Source organism: Anser brachyrhynchus, assembly GCF_964034855.1.
Source record: "Anser brachyrhynchus genome assembly, chromosome: 2".
In the NCBI taxonomy this organism is placed as follows: Eukaryota; Metazoa; Chordata; class Aves; order Anseriformes; family Anatidae; genus Anser; species Anser brachyrhynchus.
The window spans coordinates 147,241,964-147,267,498 of record NC_137695.1 but is presented as its reverse complement, the minus strand read 5'-3'; the positions used below and the strand labels follow the sequence as shown (position 1 = coordinate 147,267,498).

Below are 25,535 nucleotides of genomic sequence, written 5' to 3'. Positions count from 1 at the left end.
TTCTGAATGATTTGTCAGCACTTGTTCAGGATAAATATTAAAAGACTTGTAGGAATCATCAGAGAAAATTTTCACAAGTGACTTAGAAATCAAAGTCTTGCTGACTTCTAATGAGACTTTGGTGTGCAAATCATTTGGGTTTGTTGTTTTTTTGTTTTTTTTTTTTGGAAAATCTGGTCCATCTTCTTTCTAGCCAAAATCTTTTTCATGCTCCAATGGCAGAAATTCCTCCTTCTTGCCTTCCTTGAAGCAAAAATGTAATTGGGATCTGTATTTTGCTGGCACTGGAAGAAAAATACCACATCCCATTAGATATTTTGAAGCACAGAAGTTTGTCTGTGCATGAATTGCGATAAACTGTTTGGCCTGAGATAAAATGGTGTAACTTCTCATCCATTTGCAAATTCCTATCAACCTAATTGCCTACCTTAGCTAAAATATGAGAAGTGTTTAATAATAAACAAAATATCGTTTTTGTTTACTCTTGTTTTATATGCCCGTGCAGATTCCTTGACTATGATGTCGATTTGTTCATATATTGCTAGTAGAAATGGAAAGCAAATCAGTGGCAAATCGAAACAATTTGGCAGCATGGACACAATAAATTATCCAGCTGCAAAATGATACCAGTAATGCTGAGTAAATAATTTCTCTAAAAAACTTCGGTACTTTGTGGATTGTTTGCAGGAAGCATCTCATTATCTCAGCTGTGCGTATCAATTTCTAAGAAGATTATTTAGTGTGTAATTTCCCTGACAAATTCCAATATCCAAGGCCTCGAAGGAATTTAGGGCTCTTATCCCTCCCTGGGATCTATATCATTCTTGATTTCAGTAGAAATGTAAGCATTAAACATGCTAATCCTGAACATTGTGGTACCTACATTTCACATGCTAATTGGAATTTGCAACAATCAAATTAAGCATTAAGTTGCAATTCCTGTCACCTCTCGTTTGCCATTTAATTGCTGGATTCCTACTCCGTGCTAATCATTTAGCTTTTCCGGATAATCAGTGAAGAGAGGACCTTCCAGAGGATCATTTATCCAATACGGCAAGTAAGTAGGGTGGATCACTCCTCCAAGGGCCCTGTCTTTCCCCGCCGCTTGTCAAAGAAGCCTCGATAATTAGCTTAGACTGGTTGCCCGTCAAGAGGAGGTTAAAACGAATTTGTGCAAACACCAGGTGAACTTCAGAGCCAAGTGTGCGGGTGCTCTTACTTCTCATAGCTCAGCGAACACAGGGATGCATTCGCATGCCCCACTTCTGCCTGTGGCTCACATTTGGCCTGTGTTGCAGCCCGCAGTGTGGAAATACCCGGCTAGCTTCAGACTAACGCAGCTCAGCCAAATCATTGCCTCAGAAATCCATGCGTGCTTATTTATTTCCATCTCTAACCTTAAAGACCAGCTCCCAGGCAGGAAGGGGGTTGGCTTTTCTTGATGCTGTTCCACTTTGTGGAACAATTTTGGATTTACTCAGCTGGACAGCAGAGGGAAGCCTGCTGCTGCAGGACGTGGCAGGCAAGGCCTTCACCTTAACCACTTGGGCCGAGGCCCTGCTCCGCTGCGTATTTCACTGACGTGTACACGTCCTTGCTTGGCGTGCCCCAGCAAAGAATCTGCATGATAAGTGAAAATCTTTTTTCCCAATATGACATTTAGTCCAAAACCCCTCTGTTTTAAGTGTGGAGATGCCCTTCTGTCTGACTTTTAAAGGTCAATTTCTACCTGGTATTGAATTATTTTCTGCCACAAAGTACGTTGGTCCTGTCCTTGATTTACACCGGGTATGTCTACGCTGCAGCACCTGAGAGCCCTTCCAAGGCCAAGCGCGAGATCTGGGAATGGCATGGGTTATCCTGGGAAGGAAAGCTGGGTTTGCGGGCAGCAAGGGGGACATGGAGTACTCCAACCCATCCTGTAATCTGCCCCAAAGGGCCCTCCTGAGGACCCCTTACAAACATAGACCCAAAGGACCCTTTAAGGACGTGGTTCGTATCGCTTAGTTTGGGAGGCAGGGGACATGACGCAAATCTGAATAATGTTTTGCTTGGGGTTGGCAGCAACCAAATATAGCAGTCACCTCCACAGAATACAGAAAAGCCACCAGTCTGAAACCATTTAAATATATTTGTGTGATCATATTTTCAGAATGTACTTGTGCCTGATGCAAAAGGAGAGAGAAAAATACGCAACTGCTTTGGATAGCCTCCTCACTAAAATAATAGGAAAGGGGCAAATCAGCGTAAAGCAGATTTTTGCAACCAAGCAGTCAGTTCCTGTGTGGAGCTGATTATTTCTCCCCAGAACCTCAACAACTGAACTTCTCAAACCTTCTTGAACACTGGCGAGGTATTCTTTGTTTCATACGTAGTATTTCATGAATGACTTCTTTACTTGTCTCTGTGATCAACACAGCCCATGTAATTTCAGGCCTGAGACTTCGGGCCTGACTTAAGAGCCTCTTTGATACAATCAGCCCATCCTTCATTTCTGAAGCGCTTCTGCAGAGGCAGTGACACTGGTATCTGGGGTCTCTGGTGGGTATACATCAAGATATAGTCTCAATAATCACCCAGGGACTCTTCAAAGGTGGTAAATCAGTCTGATCTCCGTAGTTCATTTTCCAGCCACCCAGACAGAAACATGAGCTTGATTTGCAGAGCAGCGAGCACGCTCCCCGTCACAGCATCAGCGACAGGCTGGAGGGAGACCTGCCTCAGGCAAGACCTGCCCCTGCTGCAGCACCTCCTTGGGCTTGGTCCTGCAGCTGGGAGAATTAGACATGGGGATTTTATTTTATTTTATTTTATTTGTTTTGTTTTGTTTTATTTTATTTTATTTTATTTTGTTTTATTTTATTTTATTTTATTTTATTTTATTTTATTTTATTTTATTTTATTTTATTTATTTCAAGTGCACGTTGAGGATTCAGTGTAGACGGTCAAACCCAGACTTTCTTTTGCATCTTTAGGGTCTTGCTTGTACAGCAATGCTGCCATGGAACACCCTTTGTGCCTAGCTAGGAGATGTAAAATAAGGTGATGCCTTTTCGTGGAGTATTTTGAAATTGAGGCATTTTGTTTGTGATGTGGTTGGACAGTGTGTCCACTAGAAGATTCCATGAATATAGCGATTATTCTCGGGGTTGAATGTTGCACATTAAATGAGGTGGTGGGCCACGTGAACCACAAGGGTAAATAGGAGTACCAAATGGCACCGAAATCCTCTTTCTGTTCTTTCTCCTTTGGAGCTCAGAGCAATGCGAGGATTCTGGGGAAAACAATGATAATGTGATGTGATAATACAAGTAAAGGATGTATCATAATTCATTTATCCAAAGAGGTAAATAAAGTTGCTTGTTCAATGTACTGGGGGAGAGGCTGATTTTGTAGGCTTCATGATCGTTGTTTTTTTTTGTTTTGTTTTGTGGTAAATGTGTGCGTGCGCACGTGCAATCTCTGGTGGTTTTAGTAGGTTTAATTTTCCTTTTCACTTGGTTAATCATTTGAGAGAATGAAAACTGAGTTAAAACTTTCATTTCAGGGAACCTTACAGTGAATATCTCCCCAAAGGTGGGTAGTTTGTTCCACCTATTAATCCTGCATAAGCTCTGCAAAGGCAGTGGGGGATCTGTAGCTCCAGAGAGTTTCCAAACCCTTTTGCTATAACACTTTGATTTTTCTAGTGAAGTCTTTAGTTTCCTCTGATTATGCTTCATAACTTAATACATATTTTGCTGAAGGTCCTCAGGCAAGTAATACAGCGACATAATGGACAGAACTATATTTCCAAATGCCGCCGCACAGTTTTTAACGGGATGGGTTTGAAAGTGTCCTGCAGAAGCTGCAGAACAAATGCAAGGGCACGTTCCAGGTGATGGTCAGAGCAGCCACCAAACCACTGCAGGCCACCGCAGACTGTGTGGCTGAGCACCTTATTTGCATGCTGAGGATACCACTTAAGGCCATATCTTTTTTTTTTTTTTTTTTTTTTTTAAGTTCACTCAGTTTGCACAGTTCCTGGTGCTTTATATTAAAACCCAGTGTCTCGAGACAAAAGCAATGCAGATGCAGAGTTTCAAGATGTAGTGCAGATGGCTATTTCGAGCCACGGTGTGTGGAAGCCTATTCATCTGTGACAACCTTTTTCACTTCCTGCAGAGCACCCCACAAGGACTTGTGAGATCAGGAACTGATTACAGGCAGGCAGCGAGAGATGTGCATGCTAGGGTATGAAGTCGGCAATCTCCTGTGCACTTGCAGCTCCAGACAGCACCAGCTCAAACTTCCAGACTCCGTAGCAGCACGTTCCTTTAAATCTTTCTGTTTGCTATAATTTGAGCCTCTAGAGAAGGATGCTGGTGGACAGCCAGTTGACTGCTCACGTCGATGGGTAAGTTTGCAGTAGATCAAGAGAATTCTTTGAAAGTAGCTGTAAACACTAAGGAAGTGGTTGCTTGCACTTTTTCAAAATATTTTAGCTGCTTGTAAGTTCAAGGAAATCATCGTGTTCTGTTGAATGCAGAAACACACTTCTTTTTTCTTTGTGTGTTCGCAGCAGCAGGTAGATGGAGGGATGTATGAAGCATCCTGAGTAGGGATGAATGAGCCTCTTTGAAAGAAGAAAGTCTCTCCCAGGATTTTCCCAGCTTTTTGAACCTAACTTTTAAGCTTGGAAATTGTCACATTTTGTTTAGGCTCAGACATGAAAAGGGCATACATTTTGAGGGGATGGTTTTTTCTTCTGAGGATTCCAGATTAGCACTGTAAAATCAAGCTTTGTAGATGCTAAAACGCTTTCAGCATATTTTTCAGTACAAGGATGGAGTGTGAGCTCAAGCCTGTTAGAGAGCTCATCATGCCCTTCATGAACTCCGATTTCTGAAGGAAGAGGCAAGGAACAGAAATTACTGCATAAATCATCTGTGCACAGAATCGATCGTGTCCTCATTTGGTTTAACCTAGTAAAGTTGCTGAGAGATCTGCTTTAGTGGGGAAGCTGGAACTGTGCGTGACTCATGAAGAGACTTTTGGCTAATCCCACTATTTGAGGACGTTGAATAGCTTAGTGAAACACATTTTGGACAACTACATTTTCAGCCCATTCTGTGTGAACCAACTGTGTTTCACAGAGCAGCTGCGATAACCTCTGACTAATTGGCTTTTCAGAAGGTTACCTGCTGAGAGCATCTGCCATGACATCCATTCTCCCAGAAATGTTTCATCTCAAAATTGCCTGATACAGGCTACGGAGCCCTGCATCGCAAGCAAGAAGTGAGTTTTCTCTTTAGTCAGAATATAGGGAAAAGGATTTGCCCGACCTTGTTGAATGTTCATCATCTGTCTTGAAGCACCGAGCATCCTTTTCAAACCCGGCTGTCCCCCAGCTGAGCTCCTTAGAATCTCAATATAAAATAGAGGATAGGAATTAAAATACATCAGCATCAAGTGACAGGAGAGACGTCTGCTCCGGCTTTTGAAGGCCACCCGGAAGCCTTCCTTAAGACGAGATCCAGATTGTGAAGCTGTGAGCGAGCCAGGATCCGGCGTCCCCACGTGCTCGCGATGGCTGTTGCGGCGTTCACACTGCGCTAGCGGCGTCCCACGCTGAGCCCTGCTGGGGCAGGCTGCGTGCAGGCTGCGTGCCAGCTGCCTCCTGGAAGCCCTGGTTCGGACCTGGGGCTGCTCGGGGTGAGCAGCGTAGAAATAACGCCCAGGAGTTTATTGCATGTAAAGTCATTCTCCTCCATATATCTCATACGAGAATATTTGTTCAGTGGCATGTTTATGGACTGATGTTAAAACTCCACACAGGTAGATTTAGGGCACCTGGTTATGGGATCGTGTTGTCCAGAAAAAGGAGTGTTTTTTTTTAAAAAAAAAGAAACCCTGAGTTCACATTTGCAGAAATAGCATTTCACGTGTCAGCTGCTGTTTGTTTTAAAGGCTCTGCTCCTGGAGTCTTGTGATGATACATCTCTGTCCCTGGCCGTTTGAACAAAACCATCTTGTTTCATGGTTGGGGGTGAAAATGAAAAATCTGTCATAACGGTATCCTAAAAAAGAGTAGAGCTGATGGGAAAGCAACATGTATTTTTAATTCCATGCATGCTTTTGCAGCCATTATAATTATTTAGCATGGCCTTATTAATGATTTTTAAATGCTTGGGATTAGGATTGCTGTGTTTGAAGCTCTAGATGCTTCTGGTATGCTCATAGATCCACCTTTGTTGTCTGCTCCAAAACTAAAACGTTGGTTTCCTGCTTGGCAAGCAAACTCAAAAATCAAAAGCTAGAAGAGACTTCTTTCCTTTTCCCTCTCGGCATTTTCCTACCATATTGACACTGCAGTTGACAAACAACATTAAATAACCTTCAAGCCTCTGTCAGCTACCAGGTCTTAGTAATGAGGGGAAAATCAGACCAACACATGACTGGTTGGGAATAAAAACAAAATTGTCAGGCTGATCAAAAATCATCCACGTCCCTGCTTTCCCTTTCGGCTGCTGGGTGTTGCGTTCAGTCCATTGATTAATGTGTCACTGCTTAGCATCATTTTAATACGGGCTGCGAGGCTGCGGCACAGCACCCAGGCAGCTTGCTGTCTTCCTGCAGCCCGGAGGCTTGTCCTGCTGTCCGTACAACACAGGGCTGCCCTGCCCGGAGGGGGAGGAGGGCAGAGAGGTGGGCACAGCAGGCTGCAGGGCTCTGCTTTGCCACCTCCTCCGTGCTGGCTCCAGCTAGGACAACCATGCACACCCTGGGGTAACCTTTCATCTCTGGCTCTGTTGACTCCACTTATCAGGGACCGGTTAGGTAATAAGGATGTGTAGCAATAGCTGCTTTTACCTAGAGAATAAAAGGTGAGAGATTCCTCCCACTCAGCCCAGAACAGAAAGAGGAAGATTTCAGGATGAAATGAAACCGAACTCAGTGTCATCTGTCCTGGGGCAAATGATTGCAGTGGGGAACCATCCTCTTCTTGGCACAGCTCACCCTCAGCTGCATTTCCCAGCCCATGGTAATCCTCGTTCCTCCTCCTGTCACGGTGGTTGACCAGGATCAGCAGCTCCCCAAGTATTTTTTGGTGTGGGTTTTTTTTTTTTTTCACATTAACTTCCATCAGCCTCATAGAGACACCTCCTGCTCACACACCTCAGTGGTTATAATTCAGTAAGAAAGATGAAGGTAAATCTACAAATGGGCTGGCAACCGTTTCCTTTTTCCATTGTATGAAATTCTTCAAAGCTAGTAGTATCTCTAATTATTATGTAGCAAGATGCAACAAGTCTGCAGTAATCTGCAGAATATTGGAATGTCTCAAGTGATGTTAGAAGCATGAAGTGAGATACCCGTGACCTTTCTAACACAGGAAAAATACTAGTAGACGTAGCTGAATGCAGTTTTTCACCAATCTGAAAGGAATAGTTGGTATATGGATGTTGGAAATAGGCATTTTTCACAATAATCCCATGTTTGAAATGTCGTGACCTTAGAAATGTAGTATAAAATTAGTTCTAGTAGAGAAGAAACATAGCAAAGGAAACAGATGCTTGTTATCAGGATTCCTCAATTACAAAAAGAAAAAAAAAAAAAAGTAATAATGCGAGGTTGAGCTGAATTAACATGTGTTTAAAATGAATGAAAAAGATGTCCCTGTTTCGTTTAGAAAGAAATCACAGGTGCTCAAAAATGAAATACATCTCTGGCTCTGAAATGATTGGAGTCCTTCTACAGCAGCTTCTCGAAAATGTCATGTGAGATTAGATCTGTATGCAGTTGAGTTGGTAGGCATACAAACCCCATGCAAAAAGCAGTCGTCATTCCAAGAGCTTGCAGTCTAAGGCAGTGTTTTCAAAGGTGACTGCTCATTTGTGAAGCCTTTTTAGAAGATCTTACTTTCCAAAAGCACTGGGTGCATGATCCTTAGTAAACCAGGATCCTTAGATGAGTCTCTATCTGGACACCAAAAGTGATAGGTTACAAGGGGGAGTAAGTGCTCCTGAATTCCTGGCCTCAAAAGATGAAGTGAGAAGAGAAGAGAGGTGCTAAATCACTACTAAGTCCTTGCTTTCGTATAAGTTCAGAGCTTAACAGACTGCTTTTCCCTTGGTCAGTGTCACTGCTTGCATCCAGACTGGCTCTGTTTGGTGTCCCACATGGCTTGAGATGGTTGCTCTCACGTGGCGCTGCGGTCAGATCAGTCCCTGATTCTTCTTGCTCATGGGTTTCTCACAGGCCAGCTGACTCAGTTCAAACTTAAGCACAAGTACAGACCCATGGTTTAGACAAAGTGGATGGTGGAAATTCCAGCACAAGTGTAATCTTGAAGCCTGATCTGATACTGTTAGCCAGTTCACCCATTTAATTTTAGTCCTGTAACTGTGGATAGGCAAGGTATTTTCATGTGCTTGGGCGAGCTTTTCAGATTTTCCCTTCGTTGCAGCAGGTGTGCTATTTAACCTCAAAAAAAGTCTCATTTCTCCTTTATGAGACAAGTACATCTCTGCCAATGCTACACAGAAGTGAGATGGCCTCCAGCTCACCTGGAATCCAGCATTTTTGAGGTTAGGTACCAATTTCCCTCTCTCCACATTTAAAACGTCCCCCCAGATTTCTCCTTTATCTTCACACCTGCTTAATATCACCGCTGTGTCCTTTTCTGTCCTGGGGGATGCAGTCAGTTATCTGTCTAGACCAAAGGTCCCTGGATCGAAACCTTCCTGACAGATCTTTCATGGAATAAAACAGTTGCTGGGTCCCAAACGTGCATCTTTCTTGGGCCACTTTTGACACGGTCGTATTATGGAGTCAATGACAGTAGATGCTAGCGGGATCATCACCCTAGAGAACCTGGAGAATAAAAACAGTGCAGCTGTGAAAACAAAAATGAAAACTAGCACCATAATCAGGTGAATGTGCCCACATAAGAAAGGAAATAGCTAAGGAGACTGGGTTTTATTGTTCCTCTATTTAATAGGCCATATTTAAACTGAGGAACAAAGTGCTTACGGCAGGGTCTGTTTTTGTTGTTGTTGTTGTTTTATATCTCACTCAGTACTCTTCCAGAACCTGATGGTTTAGCATCCCACCCTTTCCTCACTCGATCAGACCTCCATTTCCATAGCTGCAAGGGTTTGGGGGTGGGAGAGGCAAATACGGGCAAACTTGACGGGCTGGCAGAGCCCGTGAGTCCACACCCTGTAGAGAAGAGCCCTCCAGGCACGATTTTGAAGGGGTGAAGAGTAGAAGGCTACTGCCAGCCTGAGTTTCAGTTGACGTGAATACTGCCTTGGCAGCATCAGCATCCCATTAGCTTCTCAAATTGGAATCTGGCCAAAAAAAAACACAAAGATCCATCTCGCTCCACGCATACGGACATGTACGTTCATGCACGAGGAAGGACGTCAACTGGAGAGGGTGCAAAGCACACCCTGATGAGGGCTGTCCCGGCACTGCCCTCGGGGTTCCCAAACTGCAATAGCAATATGTGCTATGTATTAAACACGATCTGTAAAACTGGGGGTGCTGAGGGCTCTGTGAGAAACAAAGCTGTGTCCAGAGCAGGCCTGTTGAAATAACACAGGCGCTTGTCTCTGCATGGCTCCCTGGCTCCAGAGACCAGTGTAGGCCTGTGAGCAATTTGTGTGCGTTTTGGTGGCTAAATACTGAATAAATGAATGCGTTTCAGTGGGAGCTGGCCTGCAGAGGCACTCGTTTCCTGTTTACAAAGGCACAACGGGGAACACAAATCCCCATCCGAAATTTTATGATCACACAATAACTTAGGTTGGGGGGGACCTCTGGAGATCCTTCAATCCAACCCTGCTCAAAACAGGGCTGAGGTAGGTTGCTCAGGGCCTTCTCGGGTTGAGTGGTGAATATCTTCTGTAGGTGGAGGTTGCGCAACCTCATCGGGGAACTTGTTCCAAAATTTGGCTACCCTCACTGGGCAAAATTTTTCCTTGTATCTACCTGGAATATCTCCTGTTGCATCTTGTGTCCATTACCTCTCGTCTTTTTGCCGTGCATCCCAAAGAAGACTTTTAGCAGGGATAGAGAAACCTTCTGCAATTCCCCAGTTATCTTAAGGAGTGTGAAGCAGAGAAGGAAGCGTGTGATCTGTTTTCACATCTCGCGTGCAGCAATGGCCAACTGTTATTGTCTTGGCCAGCAGAAATGGTGAGGGAACATCAGCCCCTACCTTGGCATTTGGAGGAGCCTTTCCAGGATTTGGCTATCAAGCCCTCAGTGAGTTAATGCAAGCCCAACCAAGTCCTAAACTCTCTGGGACTCCGACTGGAGGAAGAGTGAGCAGTGCTTTAAGATGAAGCAATAAAATTCAAGTAGCATTTATCAAATCAGACAAATGATTGCTGCTCTGTGCTTTATATTTATCTAAGGAATTGATTAAGCACTGAAGTTTTTGGTTGATGAGTAAAACTGATTAAAGAAACTGCCAGGGTCACAATATATGTTCTAGGAGTAGTTTGTCTTTACATTATAAATGCATTTGCTCAGCACAAACTTGACTTTTTATTTTAGTTGAAATATATGGTAATTCCTTTGCTCTGTTCTGTACTACTCACTGTCTGGTTTTGGTTTTCTGTTTTGTTTCTTGCAGCCCCAGCAGAGAGCTCTCCGTAAACATTTCCAGCCTCTAAAGCTGCTGTCCTGCCACTTGATATGAAAGTGAACTTTCCTTCGTGAAACAAACATAACAAATGGCACTGCCAAGAGGTGACCATGGAGGACTGAAGGCAAACTTGAAGTGAAAGCAGCCCACTCAAGATGATGCATTTCGGGAAGAGCTGGTTTGCTGCGGAGTAAAGATGTGGTGCATAATATCCAGTGCTAATTTGTTCAAAATGGTCATTGGCAGACCTTTAGCTGGAAAATTTCTTCCAGTTTTCATCACTGTGCATAACTTTGAGTTCCCTGTAGGGGACTGTCTATGCCCTTCACTAGAAGTCCTGTTTTAGCATGGCAACTACTGGATTCTTTTATTATGTATGCAGATGGCATGATGTTTTAGGAAAAACTTACAGCAATTCTCCAATCTCAGTGGATATGTTCACAATATTACACCCCTGATAGGAATGTAAACGTCTTGTATATGTTAGTTTTGCAGTCTAATGGTATTCTGTTAAACGATATCAGCACTTCATACGTGCTTTCCACACAGAAATAGCACAGCCCATATATATATAAAGGTCTTTTTAAAATACTGAGGATACGTTTCAGTCTTTGTGCTGAGACTGCATCCAAACTGAAGTCCACTACTAGCATACCTTCACTGATTCACAGTAGATTGTGTAGATAGATTTGCACGTGGCAGAGGTGTGTCATTTTATTGAGACTTACAGAATGGCTGTCACAGAGGTAGCCAAGAACAGGGTAGGTTGAACGAGCTGTAGGACACTGTGTCTGCTCTCCCTCCCATCCACCAGATGTCAAAGGTTCTCATTTCTAGCTTGCCAATGAGTTTTCTTACTCAGTGAGGGAGAGGAAAGGGAGAGCACCTTTCTCAGAGATGTGTTTGACCCTGGGTTTGGTCTACAATAAAAACAGAACAAACTGGAAGAATTCAGGTTCTTTATGCTGGCGACCATTTACGTTTTGGGAAGGACTGGGGAATCACAGTCCAAAGCAAACTCTCTGAAAAAGGTAAAGTGTAAGACTACACTTCTAAGGAGCAAGACACTCCCTCTGGAGAGGGCAGACTTCTTTGTTAACTTTTTCCACTTTCTATCCAAAACAGTACTTTGGTAGGAAATAGGAATAAGCAAATGGTTCTAATAAGCCTTTCAATATACTGTAGCAGGCTCAAGACTGTTGCATTCAATCTGAGCATTGTTTTTTGTTCAGTCTCTGAATGGCTGGCCTCATCACTGGCTGTATCACAGCTGGCTGTGGTACTGTTTTTTCCATGGGGACTTAGTGGAATTAACGTCTGTCCCTAACATCAGGACCTTCCTGACATATTCTTTATAATGAACTGATGTCATCGGCATACGGAGGAGGCTTACCTATTTGTTCCTTCTTTCTTTAAAATCAAAGGTAGCTTTTTGTGTACTTAAAGACCATCATTCTCTCCAGCCTGATAGACAGGTACTGTAGAGTTGCCATTAGTGTGTATGCCAAACCGTGGGTGAGATGCCATAGGGGTTTGACGATGCAGTGACCGAGAGAAGGTGCAACTATATCAAGGCCAAGGGACGTATTTAGAGTAGGGTCCTGTGTTATAATATTTAGCTATTGTACAGTCCATTGCTAGAGAATGCAAGGTCAACCACTGAGGGTGCCTGTACAACCAACAGATAAATGTATTTAGGTTGTATTTTTTTTCAGGTGGGTGCGGGCTTTGGTTACGGCTCTCCACCCATCTCAGATTCAGCATGCTGAATGCTTCTTTACTATTCAATCCAGAAGGAAAATATTTTTACTGATGGCCAAGATTTTCAGAAGCTGCTAGTGGTTTCTAGTGGTTTGGGTCTTTCCATGGGTTTTCAATGGAGCTCCCAAAATTATAAAGCAGTGAGCTTTATATTTTCTTTCTGAAAATCCTGGCGCCTAATTTCAAATTAATTGGTGTACAAGTTCTCCTTAAGACATAAGAATCTTTGCCAACAGCAGCATTTGCACTTTTTAGAGCTTTTCGTAGCATTGCAGGTTGGAATCTGATCCTTATTAAGAGAAGTGGCCGTGAGCCTTGCGGAATTCCATTGTAAGCTTCTGTAAATTTTACAGCTCTTTCTGCTACAGATTTTAAAAATGCACTCTGGCAACTGACATCAATTTCATGTTGGTACAGCAATTAAAAAAGAAACAACTTGGATATAAATTATTTTTAAAAGGAGAATGCTATGCTTCTGCAGTAGGGATTCTCTTATTATATTACATCCAATGAAACAAATCTGTAATAATATGAATGATAAAAGAAGTGTTTATCTTTAAAAAAAGAAGAGTGTTATCTTAAAAGGGCGTATGAGACAAAGTTGAGTTAGGCAAAGAGCCACTAGAAGCATTTTTTGTATCAATGTTAGTTTTGAACATCTTCCAGTGTATGGGCATGAATTTAGATGTGTGCACTTCTCCTGTTAAAACAGTTTGTTTTAAAAGCTTCCCAGGATTTTAGCTACGGTGATCTAGAAAAGCAGTGTTATAGGCCCTGAGAAATGTGAAAACAAACTCCAGACCCTTTGTGTAGCCAAACTCAGTGAGAACTCTGCTGTAGGTGCCCATCAGACAAAGCTCGTTGGACGGTGGTGTAGGTCTCCATCCTACAGACAGCCTGTGCATGTGGATAACTCCAAACGTGAGCAAGAATAGTTCCCCCGAGCCCCACAACACTCCTCACGTGTCTAACTGTCTGAAGGAGCCATAAGGAAATAACTGTACTTTTTGGCTTGTATTTAACTATTCATCATGTTTGGATTTTTATTTTTTTTTAATCGCTGTTATTCTCCCAAAGTAGGCCATGCTTCCTCAGGGATATTTATGAAATTGTTCTGCATCTACTGAACAACTATCTGGATCCCAGCGTATTCTTCTGAAAAGTTTTTAATATAAATAAACATGTGGGAGAAATTTTTTGTTATTATGAATGGGGGCAGGTACTGTGTTCTCGGAAAAGCTATTGAGTGCAGACAATCAAGTCTATTGCATTTTTTATGCTGAACACCTTATTAATAGCAGACACATCCGCTTTTGCCTGGGTCGCAAGAACGGTTCTGTGGAAAGAATGCTTTATCTCTAGTCAATAAATCATTTATGTCGAGAGTGCCAAAGACCAAGTCAACATGAAAGGGAGCGAATAAGTTATTCCGGCAAAGGAAGTGAATTTAAATACGCTCAGAGCCATTAGTTCTGTGCAAAAGAGCTGGAGACTAATGCTATTTTAATAAAACAGCAATTATCAGCTCTGTGGAGATAGATATATTCACAAAGGCCAGTGCTGCCATTACGCTGATCGCTGGTTATTAGCTCCGAAACACGGGTGGCTCCCTGTGGTCAGGGCGCTGCTCCTGGCCGCGGACCTGCAGCCTTGCTGCCCCTGGGTGCCCGTCCCGGCCGCTTCTTGCCCGCTGTCTTTGTGCAGGGAAGGATGGTGCAGCACCAGCCCCAACAAGAAACCCGGGCGGGGACTCAGCCGTCCTCAGTGCTGCAAATTGTGTGAAGGCCAACACCAGAAACAGGAGGAATTGCTCACCCGAAAAAAAAAACGTGCTGCGGCTGAAAACATCCTTTGCACTGTTTCGTTCCTGGTTTGTTTGTTTTTTTTACATCTGCGTGGCTTTCTCTGCCTGAATACCCCGTCGTTTATTCTGTTAAGAAGCTTCAGGAGGGAAGTCTGCAACAGCTCTGCGAGCTCTTGGGCTTTGCCAACCCATCTGCATCGCCGTGCCCTGGTGGTGGGTTCGTGCCTGGCTGCCTGCTTCTGTTACTCGACAGCCAGACCGAAAGCAGCTGCAGTGCCGTTAAGGAAATCAAACCATTAAAAATGACAAAATTCTTTTTTTGGTTTGTTCCGAATTTTCAGAAGACCTCAGGGCAGGCCCCCAGCAGACCTGCAATGGCACCGCTCCATCGCAGTCTCCGGAGATTTGTTGATTAATGCCAGCTGTGGAGCCCGTCCTGGGGTGATTTTTTTGCTATAACTAAAACTGACCTCCCTCCACCCTTCATGAAGCCACAAGATCTCAATTATTCAAAATTGTTTCAGGCAAGCAAAGTAAAAACCTGCATTTTTCACCCCAGTCCCCTTTTAACAAATAACATCGCTGCAATCTGAATCTCCTTGAAAGGCCCTGCTACAAGACTGTGGCGTGATTGACCCTGGTATAAATAGACTGGTCAATAAGATTTTAATTTAAAAAGAAAAGGCCCTCTGTTATAATTAAAATTGATGGTTGGGGGGGGGGGAAGAGCATTACCAGCATTACCTGCAATCTCCTATGGTAAAATTCAGGAAAGCACTCTGCAGTGCAAAAAAAAGCCACCAACGTAATGTATGGGTGATTAGGCAGGCTCGTGAGTATAAATCAGCAAGTGAGCAAGTAAATGTTTGATGAGGAAAGCCAAAATGTATGGGAAGTCAGTGGCCAGTAGGTTAGGGCTAGTAAGACCAAACACTTTACATGCATCCTAATAAATACAGTCGTGGCAAAGCAGAGTCTGACGTGAGATACGGCATGGTGATTACTCACAGAACATGCAAAAAAACAACAAATATTCTTGTTTTGTGTTTGAAAGCAGTAGAATGAGGGAGTCAGATTGCACATTAAAATGTAATTCCTCCTACTCCATCAGTAATTATGGGTAATATTAAGCAACAACTATCCAAACGTATTCTTAAATTTGCAGAACCAGATAACTGAATCCAAAAGTGTAGGAAAACTTACCTAGGATTTATCAGAACTCAGAAGCACAAAAGAAGCTTTAAAACACACACACACACACACACACACAAAACAATAATTGAAAAGAATGAGTGACCTGACCCAGAAAACTATAGGCTCATGAGCTTCCTATTTTCCTATTTTCCTTTGGGAAAGTCATGGAAAGGTTGATATGACACAATCATTGAAGCAATTAAAAATCGATAAACCCCTCCGAATGATTATTTATAGAAATGTATTGTGTCAAATAAACTTCCTATCATTTTCTCGTGATATCAAAGGTTTGTTGATAAAAGAAAAACTCTGCTGATGCACAATACATGACCTCATATAGGTCATTTAATTCTGATAGAGAATAAAATAGCACTATGCAAAATCAGTATAGCCCATATTAAGTGGATTAAAGCCGATTACATGCTAGATCACAAAAAAATGGCTGTAAATATGAAATTATCATCAGCAAGACTATTTCTAATGAGCTCCTCCCAAGGTATGTTCTATTTTCAATATTCCTCCCAAGGAAATAGAAAGTTACTGGTGGCAACATCAGCAGATCACCAAAAAAAAAGGTGCATGGTACGAAATGATGATGAACCTGGAGTACTGCAAATGCAGAAATCCATGGGAGGAGAAGGAGAGTCACACCTGGGGGCATCTGGAATAGGATAGCTGTGAAGGTCTGGTAAATAATCCGTTCAATATCAACCCCACAGATGCACTTGCCAGCTGGGAAAATGTAATCTCGAAGGCAGAAAGTCAGTAGGACTTGGAGGAGATTGAGGATCTGGCAACAGTGACACTGTAACGGAGCCAGTTTGTGCCCATCTCTCAAAAAGCATATTGACAACTCGGAAAGATTATTTTCTAAAGCTCCCGGTGTCATTCAAGGGCAGGAAAACAGGTCTTATTATAGTGCCAGACTAATGAAGCTCAAGCTATTAATTTATCAGAGACAATTTGAAGAGGTGACTGGATCTGTCTGCAATCACAATCTGCTACCTGTGTGGGGAAGCGCTGTCTGAAGGCAGGTAGCTCTTTTATTTGGAGGAAAAGGGAGTGATGTGCTCTACTGGTTGGGAACCGATTTCAGGCTAGAAATTAAGTGCAAATGCTCGACAGGGAGGATAATTACCCATAGAGACAGCTTACTTAGTTACCTGGCACGTTCTCCATCACATAAAGTCTTTAAATATATGCGGAGTATTTTTCTAAGTCAATAAGCTCTACCTCAAACAGGAATTTAGGCTCAGTTCAGCAGTCACTGGATGAGGTTATTAGGTGTGCGTTATGCAAGAGATTAGGCTAGGTCATCAGATGCAAACTTCTGAATTAAAATCTCTTAAAGTTTCTGATATTACGTGAAGGCAGGCCCACCTATACTCATTTTTTTCACACAAAATTGACTTGAACAAAGAGCCCTGAGCTAAACTGAGCTTGCCAGCATTTGGTAGGAGCTGCATTAGATCTCCTCGCAGTTGCAAGGTTGTTCTGCCTGTAATTAAGGGAAGAGAACTGGACAAGAAAGGACAACAAAAAGCCTTGAGCACAGAGAATAAGCCCGACGTCTTTCACTAATAACAGCCTGGGACAAAATCACGCACTCAGGCGATCGGTGTGAGCAAGGAATGGGAGCCATGGCTTTGTCTCTTAACCAAGGAGGCGGCATCGTGGTGGCAAGAAGCAGCTTTTCCTGTGCTCAACAACGAGTAGAGAAGCCGAAGTGCTGATTGAGAATTACATCGTGTTGCTTTGCAGCTGAACGAGGTGCGTGAGCTCCTTGCTTCAAAGCCAGCAAACTGTGCCTGCTCTCCCGACGGGCCCCGCTGGAGCCGGTTCATGAAGGCCTGGAAGTGAAACGACTTCGGTGGGACAACCCCAGGTAGTAAGAGCTGGTTGCAGTTGGCTGTTTTGAATATTGCACCTTGGAAATAAGCAAAGGAGTGCTCGGGTTCTGACCCAGGTCTCACAAAGCTGCTGCCGGTAGGTACGAGGCGAGCGTGAAGCCAAGAGCCACCTTCCAGAGCTGTGCTGTGGAAAATGGCACGAAATAGGATGCATGTTTTAAAGAGTAAACAGTTCGCGCAGGCAAAAGAAACCATAAAAGCAATACTTACTGCAAATTGGTATTGAATCAATATCACGAAGCTGAGACGAGAAGGGAGCTGGCTACAGACAGAGCTAAGAAGATAAAGATCTTCGGGGATTCTCGCTCTAATCCAGTGTGAAATCCTAAGAAAATGAGTTTGGGCTAGATTTATTGTTTAAAGAACACCGGTACATACTGGCTGCCCGTCAAATGAGCTCCGTGGAGTCACTGGTTATGTGCACGGTGGCATGAGTGTCCCCTTGCAGCGGGGACGGACAGACGGCCCCCGGAGGCATGGCCGAGGTCAGGCTGGGCGGGGAAGGAAGCTGATCCTGCAGATGGCCGTATCATGTCCGCTTCTTCCGTAAAAGTGGGATTTCAGGCATTATTATAACACGTCCAGGCTTAGTCAGAATGAAATGAAAAGCTCCTTTCTGATTTGAATTCCAAATATATCTAAATACATTTGCTGAAAAGAAAAAAAAAAATCCTTTGTAGCTGTTGTTACATCTCTAATCATATTACTTCTATTAAGCACTTGCCTTGAATTCATCTATTTAATATCATGTCACCAAATTAAATAGCGATATACAGTTGTTGTTTTTTTAAAGCAGGGAGATCAATATTGCAGCAAAACCGCATGTAAGCAATAAAAAGCTGCGCAGAGAAAAAAAAAAATCTGCCCATCAGATGCTTAGGGGACTTGTTTTTTTTGTTTGTTTTGTTTATTGAGAGCCCGGTTTTGCATCCAGACAGAGGTTTTCCCTATTGCGGCAGGCTCTGGCCTCAAGACGAGTCCAAACAAATGCTTGGATCCCTCTTACTGCTTCATCCACATTCCTTGTGTGCAGGAGGCTCCTTCTCTGCCTTGCTCCTGAGAGAGGCAGAGAAGAGACCGAGTGGCCTCCAGCGCGGTGGAGAAGCCACGGAGGGATATGAGCTTCCAGACTATGCAAAGCATCTCGGCCTGAGACACAGATCTCATCCTTCTCCCCACTAAGCTCAGCTCCGCAGATGGAGGAGAGGAACCCAGAGCCCTGCACCAGGCTGTCCTGGGGCTGTGGCAGGAGATAGGCAGACAGACGGACAGACAGACAAATCCCCTTGCAAGGTCAGCCTGCTCGGGGTCAGGGAAGCTCGCTGCAGTCTGCTGGGCTTCCCCTACAATAATGATGAACTGCACAGGGCAAGAACCTAAAAATGTGAACGACCAGCATTTAAATCGTGGAACGACAGGGTGGCTGGGGTTGCAAGGGACTTTTAGAGATCATCACATCACCTGTCCCCACCGCCAGCTGCCACGGGCAGGGGCATCTTTCACTGGGTCACGTTGCTCAAAGCCACCTGGGGCTGCAGAGGTGCGGGGTTGGGATGCGCTTGGCTTTGTCCTCGGTTTCTTGTAGGGATTGAGATACACGGACCTGCCTCACGGTTATTCCTTTTCCACATCTAAGCATGGGTGAGATGAGGGTGATAGCTGCCTGACTGATCTGTCTCACACTGTGTCAGACAAAAAAGTGGCCTCCAGCTTTGGGTTCCTCCAAAGGTTGATTTTAAGGTTGATTGAACCTGTCCTTGGGGAGGGCAGGTAATTTACGGGTGGAGCTGTAGCCACATCTGCGTTGTCTCCAAAGGCTGCCCCAAATCCGTGGCCTGCATGCAGCTGGGGATGGACACGAGCTGCGGGAACGGAGGGGGAGGCTGGGATCGAGCTCCTGGGGTTGAGTTCCTGGGAAATACGCCGGGGTGAGCCAGGAAAGTGCCGAGGAGCCTGGTGCAGAAAGGGACGAGTGCGGTGCCCTGGCCATGCTGCGTGGGCAGAAGGGTCCCACAGCCTCACAGACTGTGTCTGAGCCAGCTGCCCTTGGGTTCGGTTCTGAGTTGCACTCACCAGGGAAATACTCTAAGGCCGTAACCTCCTTTTGATGTTAACTTGGTTGAAAATCTAGGAGAATGCCAGCACTCGAGCGGTTAAAACGCGCCGCACTGTTACTCCCTGTCCATCTATGAGCGAGCATTTTAAAGACAGAGCCAAACGAGGTGGCGTAAGACAAAAGCGTGCCTTTTCGTTTGATGTGCGCTGCGCTTCCCCAGGCATCTGAGGTGTTCATCTGTACAGCAGTGCTTTTTTTCCCAAACCAGAATTTGTCCTGCAATCTAATTTTTAGTATACAAAGCGGCCATCACTGTTAATTCCACCCTACGGTTTTTATATTTACTATTAAATTCCTTCTGTTTTCAAAAATCAACAGAAAATAAAACCGGGGTGGGAGGGAGGAATTCTTATAAATGATGAAATTAAAACCAATATCAAGTTTTTGGTATCTTTGGGCATGATCTCTGGAAGCTTTGGATATCTGCTTTATCATTTTGTATATTTGACAATTTTGTACTCTGCATTGTTTGACTTCATTTGTGCATGGCGATGTATTAAAACATGGAATTTTTATTATACGGTAAAAGGATCTTGTTTGATTTAAGGAGGTTCAGGGCTTGTTCCATCGCATGAAGGGAAAAAAATGAAAAAAAAAACCAACAAATTGATGGGGAACAGAGGCCCACTGATGACAGTTCTCAGCAGGAGGGGACCTGTGCCCTGGTGCAGCCCTTTCCATCGTATTTCCTCCCCCTTTCCCTTTGAGGTGGGGGAGTGAGAGAGCGGTTCTGCTGGAGCTCAGCCACGGAGCAGGGTAAACCCACCACCAAGACATCTCCTCTGGGGACCAAAGCACAAAAGAGGCAGGTGCTAGACTTGATGGTGCATGTCGCTCCATCTCCATCCCACCCCCATTTATTCTCTATATGGCTCAGCACTTGCAGCACAACAGCAATTTACAAGTCAGTGGCTGAGGCAGTTTTCAGAGATGCTAATGCTGAAATTCCAGCACAATAATGTGTTCTTCCGTATATGTGGTGTTTGGTTTTTGTTTTTTTTTTTTTTTCTTTTCAGCCATAATTCTGAACATTCTCTTATTTGCAAGGGAGAGACTGATGACATGTTTTGGTCAAACAGAAAATAGTGGGCTTAATACAAAATAATAGAATGAAATTATGTAGTGTGCAATGTAACTGACAAAGTCAGGATAAATTGTCATCTAAAAAAAATCATATATCATATTTTTTTATTGTAGCATCTTGTGATCGTGCTGCCATTTACTAAATTCTGTTTACATCTTTAAAAAGCTTTCTACTCCATAAACTTTGTTAGTGAGAAATATATGTTAGCAGAGAAACTCCGTTTTAGAACAAATCTGTGCACGTTACATCTTGGGCTGAAGGAAATCAGAAGAATCATAATGGTGAAGGAAGCCGTTTCCATGTCGCATGCTCTTTTCACCATAGTAGTCTCCACAGGGGTTACAGCAGCACCATATGACTGCTGTTCTGGGTGCTGCATATGAAGATTATTTCCATTATAAACAATGGCACCTAAATCAGATCTGCTGTGGGATGAAACAGCAGCTGCCGTGACAATGAAACTCCTCTCTGGACATAGAGAAAGCTCCTGGTGCTTTGGGGCAAGGACCTGCCACGGTGCTCTGCGGGTTTTGCTTTCTTACCCATGGGCAGTTTCCTAGTTCATAGCTCATTGTTCCTAAATCATCGCTGGAGCAGCTGGTTGTGCAGTATGGTTATTCTGTGGATTTCCTTTCCATGACGGATGGTCCTCGGAGTGACTTGCACGGCTCTGGGTCCTCCAGAGCTTGCTGTACCTCCGGGCAGCAGCCACAGGTCACAGCCCTGGCCATGCTGCTTGGCCCCTTGGCTCCGATGTCCCCTCCAAATGTCGGGTTCCTGAACTGGGACCCGATAAGCTGAGCCAATCTGTGCTCGGTTGGGGCAAAGTCTTACACAGTGAGCAAATGCCCTTAGGCCACAGTGCAGTCCAGTGAATGGAGCCCAACCCCAGAAAACACAGGTGATACCCTCAGTCCCACCACTAACACGCTGTCTGTCAAAGAACAAATTCCCTCACTTCAGCTCTTCTCATCCCACCCGTAAAATGGGAACTGTATTGACCTTGAGGCTGAACAGAGAAAATACAAGTCTTCCAAGAAGCTGCTGCTGCAAAGATTGTGTTGCAAGCGAGACTGAGCCGAATGGACCAGGCATTTTGGTACAAATGTAATGCACTTTATTTGGGGAACAAGGATTTCCCATCCACACCCGACGCTCATCTGACATTCAGGTCTCGCTGCAACCATGCCATGGCCTGCCGGGGTCTCAGTGTGGGTCGTGTGCTCCAGCAGCATTTCTGTGGGTGAGGTTTCCTGTCAGTCCAGCCTTGATTTGTCTGAGGTTAATTTCTCCTCTGAATGCTCCTTCGCCTCATTCGTGTCATTGCTTTGTCATTGCCCTCTCCTTGCTTTCTGCACCTAGCATGATTCCTCGCCTTCCACTGCTGTTAGCATCGAGTGGGAAGTACGCTGAATTGCTGCACATGGGAAACATACTTTCAACTGAAGTGCTTTTGCTTTAACTAAATGGCACCAAGGCCTTAGGAGGAGATAAAAAGGAGACAAACTGCTACAGGTACGTTATAGGGCAGCAAGGGGATTCATCTCTTCCTCATACCCGTGTTGGAGCGATAGGCTGACATGGCAGCAAGAACGACTCCGGCTGGACGTGAGGCAAAGCTTTCCAGGAACAGGGATGCTGAAGCATTGGGAGAGAGCCTGGAGAGATGGAGAGCTGCTCAGCCAAGGGGAATCCTGACCCTGCGCTGGGGCAGGAGGATGGACTAAGTGCTCTCCTGGGATTTCTTTCAGACCGATTTTTCTGCAGTTATGACTTGAATGGGAAGCAAAGAGTTAACTTTGTTAATTATCATTACTTTGCATTTCAGCTGGAACCGAATTTAGCTCTTCTTTTTTTACCTCTTGGAGGTAGAAACCTACTACGCTGTAGCTATGAGTAATTCCAGACATGCTCTGGCTCATTTAAGTCAATACATCAGGCTGTCAGCTGGGAAAGTGGGACACGTCCACCGCTCCTGCCGCCCCGGGCACAGGGGCAGAGCGCGGGGTGGCTGCGGGGAGCAGGGCTCCCATCCAGCGCGGGTTCGTCTTGGTAAAGGAGAGAAATTATTTACAGGGAGGACAATCAATCACCAGAACAACCTCCCCAGGGACGTGGTAGAGCCCCCATCACTGGAGGTTTTCAAGATGCGATTGGACGGGGTGCTAGGTAACCTCATCTAGGCACCCTCTTCCCGTGACGGTTTGGACCTGATCATCTTTTGAGGTCCTGTCCAACCTGGGCTGTTCTTTGGTTCTGGGATTTTGGCATCATGGTGAGGATCCTGCTTGAGACCACCTCCAAGATCCAGGCTTTCATCCGCTCTTTGCAGGGCATGGCCAGAGGATTTGGGGCAAGGTTGGCGAGAGGCTTGGGAAAAGAGGGGTGGATAGAAATGGAAAAAAAAAAAAAAAGAGAGAGAGAGAAAAGAAAAAAAAAGGAAAAAAAAAAAAGAAACTGTTTTAGCCCATATACAAGGCAGAAAAGGGGCAACATTTTATAGCCAATGGTCTAAAGCCTTGAGAGCTTCATCCATCGTTGGCAGAGGGCAGGCTGGAGGTGCGTGTGGTCACCTCCACCTCCACCGAAGGCTGTAGGTATAGCCTCTCCTTCACTGGGAGTTTTAAGGCAGGGAAACGAAGCGCCCAAGGGCACGTAGCAGGTCTCAGCTCGAGCACCCTGCTCTGGCACTTTGCAGGGAGAGCCCAGGGGGAGCGTGGTCTGTGCTACGCGCCCGATGCGCAGCCCCAGGGGCATTTCGGCTCTCCCTGCCGCGGGAAGGGAAGGAGAGGCTGGCAACGTGGGAGGCAAATTGTTTTATGGAAAATATCGGGAACCATTGTGCTAAGCTGATTAACTCATTTACACAATTTTATTTAGCTGCAGAAGTTGCCCCATATGAAAGTGCAGCTGTAAGCGTTTGCACAATGAAATGCTCCCACATGCAGGAAAGCCAGATAAGCCCCTGCCTGTCATTGTTATAGCCAGAAATTGTAGCACTTTGGGGAAAATGCAGGGTGGTTTTTTTTTTTCCGCCTTTGTTTAAGTTTTAATGCAGAGCATGAAGAATACAGTCCTGCTAACTGCATGTCCCTCGGTCCCAGCCTCAGCCTGGTGTTGGCAGTTCTTGGCCAGAAGCCTCAGCACTTGGGAAAGCCTGGGGCTCCGAGCACCTAATTCCTCCTGGCGATAACAACTGCCCCTTACTGCCCTCTGGAAGCAGCTCTTCTTCCCTCCCTCTGCCTCCCTGAGGTGTGTATCGAGGGTCAAGGAAATGAGGGTAGAGGAAATGAGGCTTTCTTCATGCTTTCTCTTTCTCTTTGTTATTAGTCTTTGTTATTAGGCTGCCTCAAAATCCCAAAACATGGACCTTTTTGACAGTGTTCTGCTAATCCCAGGAGGGACAAGGCAACCGAGAGGAAAACCAAGATTGTCTGGAATATTACCCAAATGTGCTGGACCAAGGACCACCCTCAGTTTTCCTCTTGGGCCGCCAGTCACAAAACCCTCCCCATTAGGCTTAAATTAAAACCACCATAAAAGCAGTATGGTTTCAAGCAGTCAGCAGGGCATTTGTATGGGATCTTCAGCCTGATACTTCTCCACAGGCCATGGTTTGGGACCCCCTGAGAGCAGGATATTGTCTCGAAATGTTCTCCGAAAGCCAACGAGAGGCACTGGTATCCAGCCACAAAAAGAATTGCTCTCTGCTCTACCATCTCTGAAAGCATTATCTGTAAGGCAGCGTTACCTCCTCTGTTTGCTCTGCTCGTGGCCAGTGCTTGGCTCCGGTTTTCCTGGGTTCCCATCGCAGACTTGAAGAGGCAGCAGGCCTTCATCACAAAGCGGTGGCCGTGCCTGCACGTGTCCCCTGCCGCGGCGCAGACAGAAAACACGGTTAGCTGTGTCCGTGGCAATGGGTGCTTGGGAAGCATCCGAGAGATTCTGGGGGCTACGCTCTGCCGTTTGCTTTGTGTTGAGAGGCAGCACTGTTAAAAAATAATAAAAAAAAATCAATACGGCCCATTTTAAATGGATTAGGAGGCAGTTAAACGACAGGTCTCAGAAGAGGAATTGCAAATGAAGAGTGATCCCATGGGAGTTCTCATAAAGAGAATATTCAGGAAGCTCTCCATGGCTGTTTACTTTAGAGGTTGTGATGGATAAACAACCGAATACGAGGTCCCCATGTGATGCTCTTGCTAAAGGGGCTAATATGACCCTAGCATGTATAAATGGGAACATTGAGTGTAAGGAAATGTATTAGCTCTATACCTGGCATTAATGAGACAAAAATAGTCCGGTTCAGCTGTCAACACTTAAAAATCACGTTGAAAAACTGAGAAAGGTTGGGAGAAGAGCTATAAGACTGATCGAAAGCATATCTTACGATGACCCAAAGGAGCGCAATCCATTTATATTATCAAAGAGAAGCATGAGAGATGAATTGACCAAGATCTGTAAGTATCTGCACATGAAGGAGCAATGCTGCATCGGACGATTACTTACTCTTGCAGACAATGGCGTGCAAGCTGGGAAGACTGGAGCTAAAAAAAAATCAGGCTGAAAATGAGGCATATTTTTCTCCTTAATAGCCTTGTAATTAACCACTGGAGGAGCCGACGTGGGATATGGTAGATTCTCCATCACCCAAAAAGATCTTTAAATTAAGTGTGGATGTCTTTCTACATGATGTAGCTCATGTATTGGTGTGGGAATTGCTGGGCGAAGCTCCACGGTGTGCATTATGCAGGAGGGCAGAGGAAACCACCGCAGTGGTGCTTCCTGGCCATGAAAGCTCTGAAACTATCAAAGCCATGACGTCTGCATCACACCCAGCAGCACACAGCCTGTTTATGCAACACATGGCATGAAAAGACTCTTTTAGGGATATTTAAAGGGCTTTAAATATTTTATTAGGTAGGGTGGGTTTTTTTTTGATAGCCGCTGCCTGTAAAACCAGGTAGATGAAGTAAACCTAAAAAAAAAAAAAAAAAAAAAAGCCAACTCCAACTCCTGAAATAGAT

The 25,535-nt window shown here is 44.6% G+C and overlaps 2 protein-coding genes across 3 annotated transcripts in view; one reads left to right on the top strand and one right to left on the bottom strand.

Annotated features, from left to right (window-relative positions):
• The window catches only part of SAMD12 (sterile alpha motif domain containing 12), a 175,151-nt gene extending 155,209 nt beyond the window's left edge, over nt 1–19,942 (top strand). Inside the window, 1 exon segment of the mRNA XM_080582046.1 lies at nt 10,628–19,942. Coding sequence (XP_080438172.1) covers nt 10,628–10,650 — 23 coding nt within the window. The 3' untranslated portion in view covers nt 10,651–19,942.
• The window catches only part of LOC308190516 (uncharacterized protein), a gene marked incomplete at its 5' end in the record, with an annotated part of 26,858 nt that continues 14,412 nt past the window's right edge, over nt 13,090–25,535 (bottom strand). The window contains 2 exons of one of the 2 annotated variants that reach the window (XR_013947287.1): nt 13,090–22,878; nt 24,260–24,497. Of the gene's footprint in view, nt 24,498–25,535 lie in introns of both variants that reach the window. The other variant, XR_013947286.1, reaches the window with a different exon arrangement.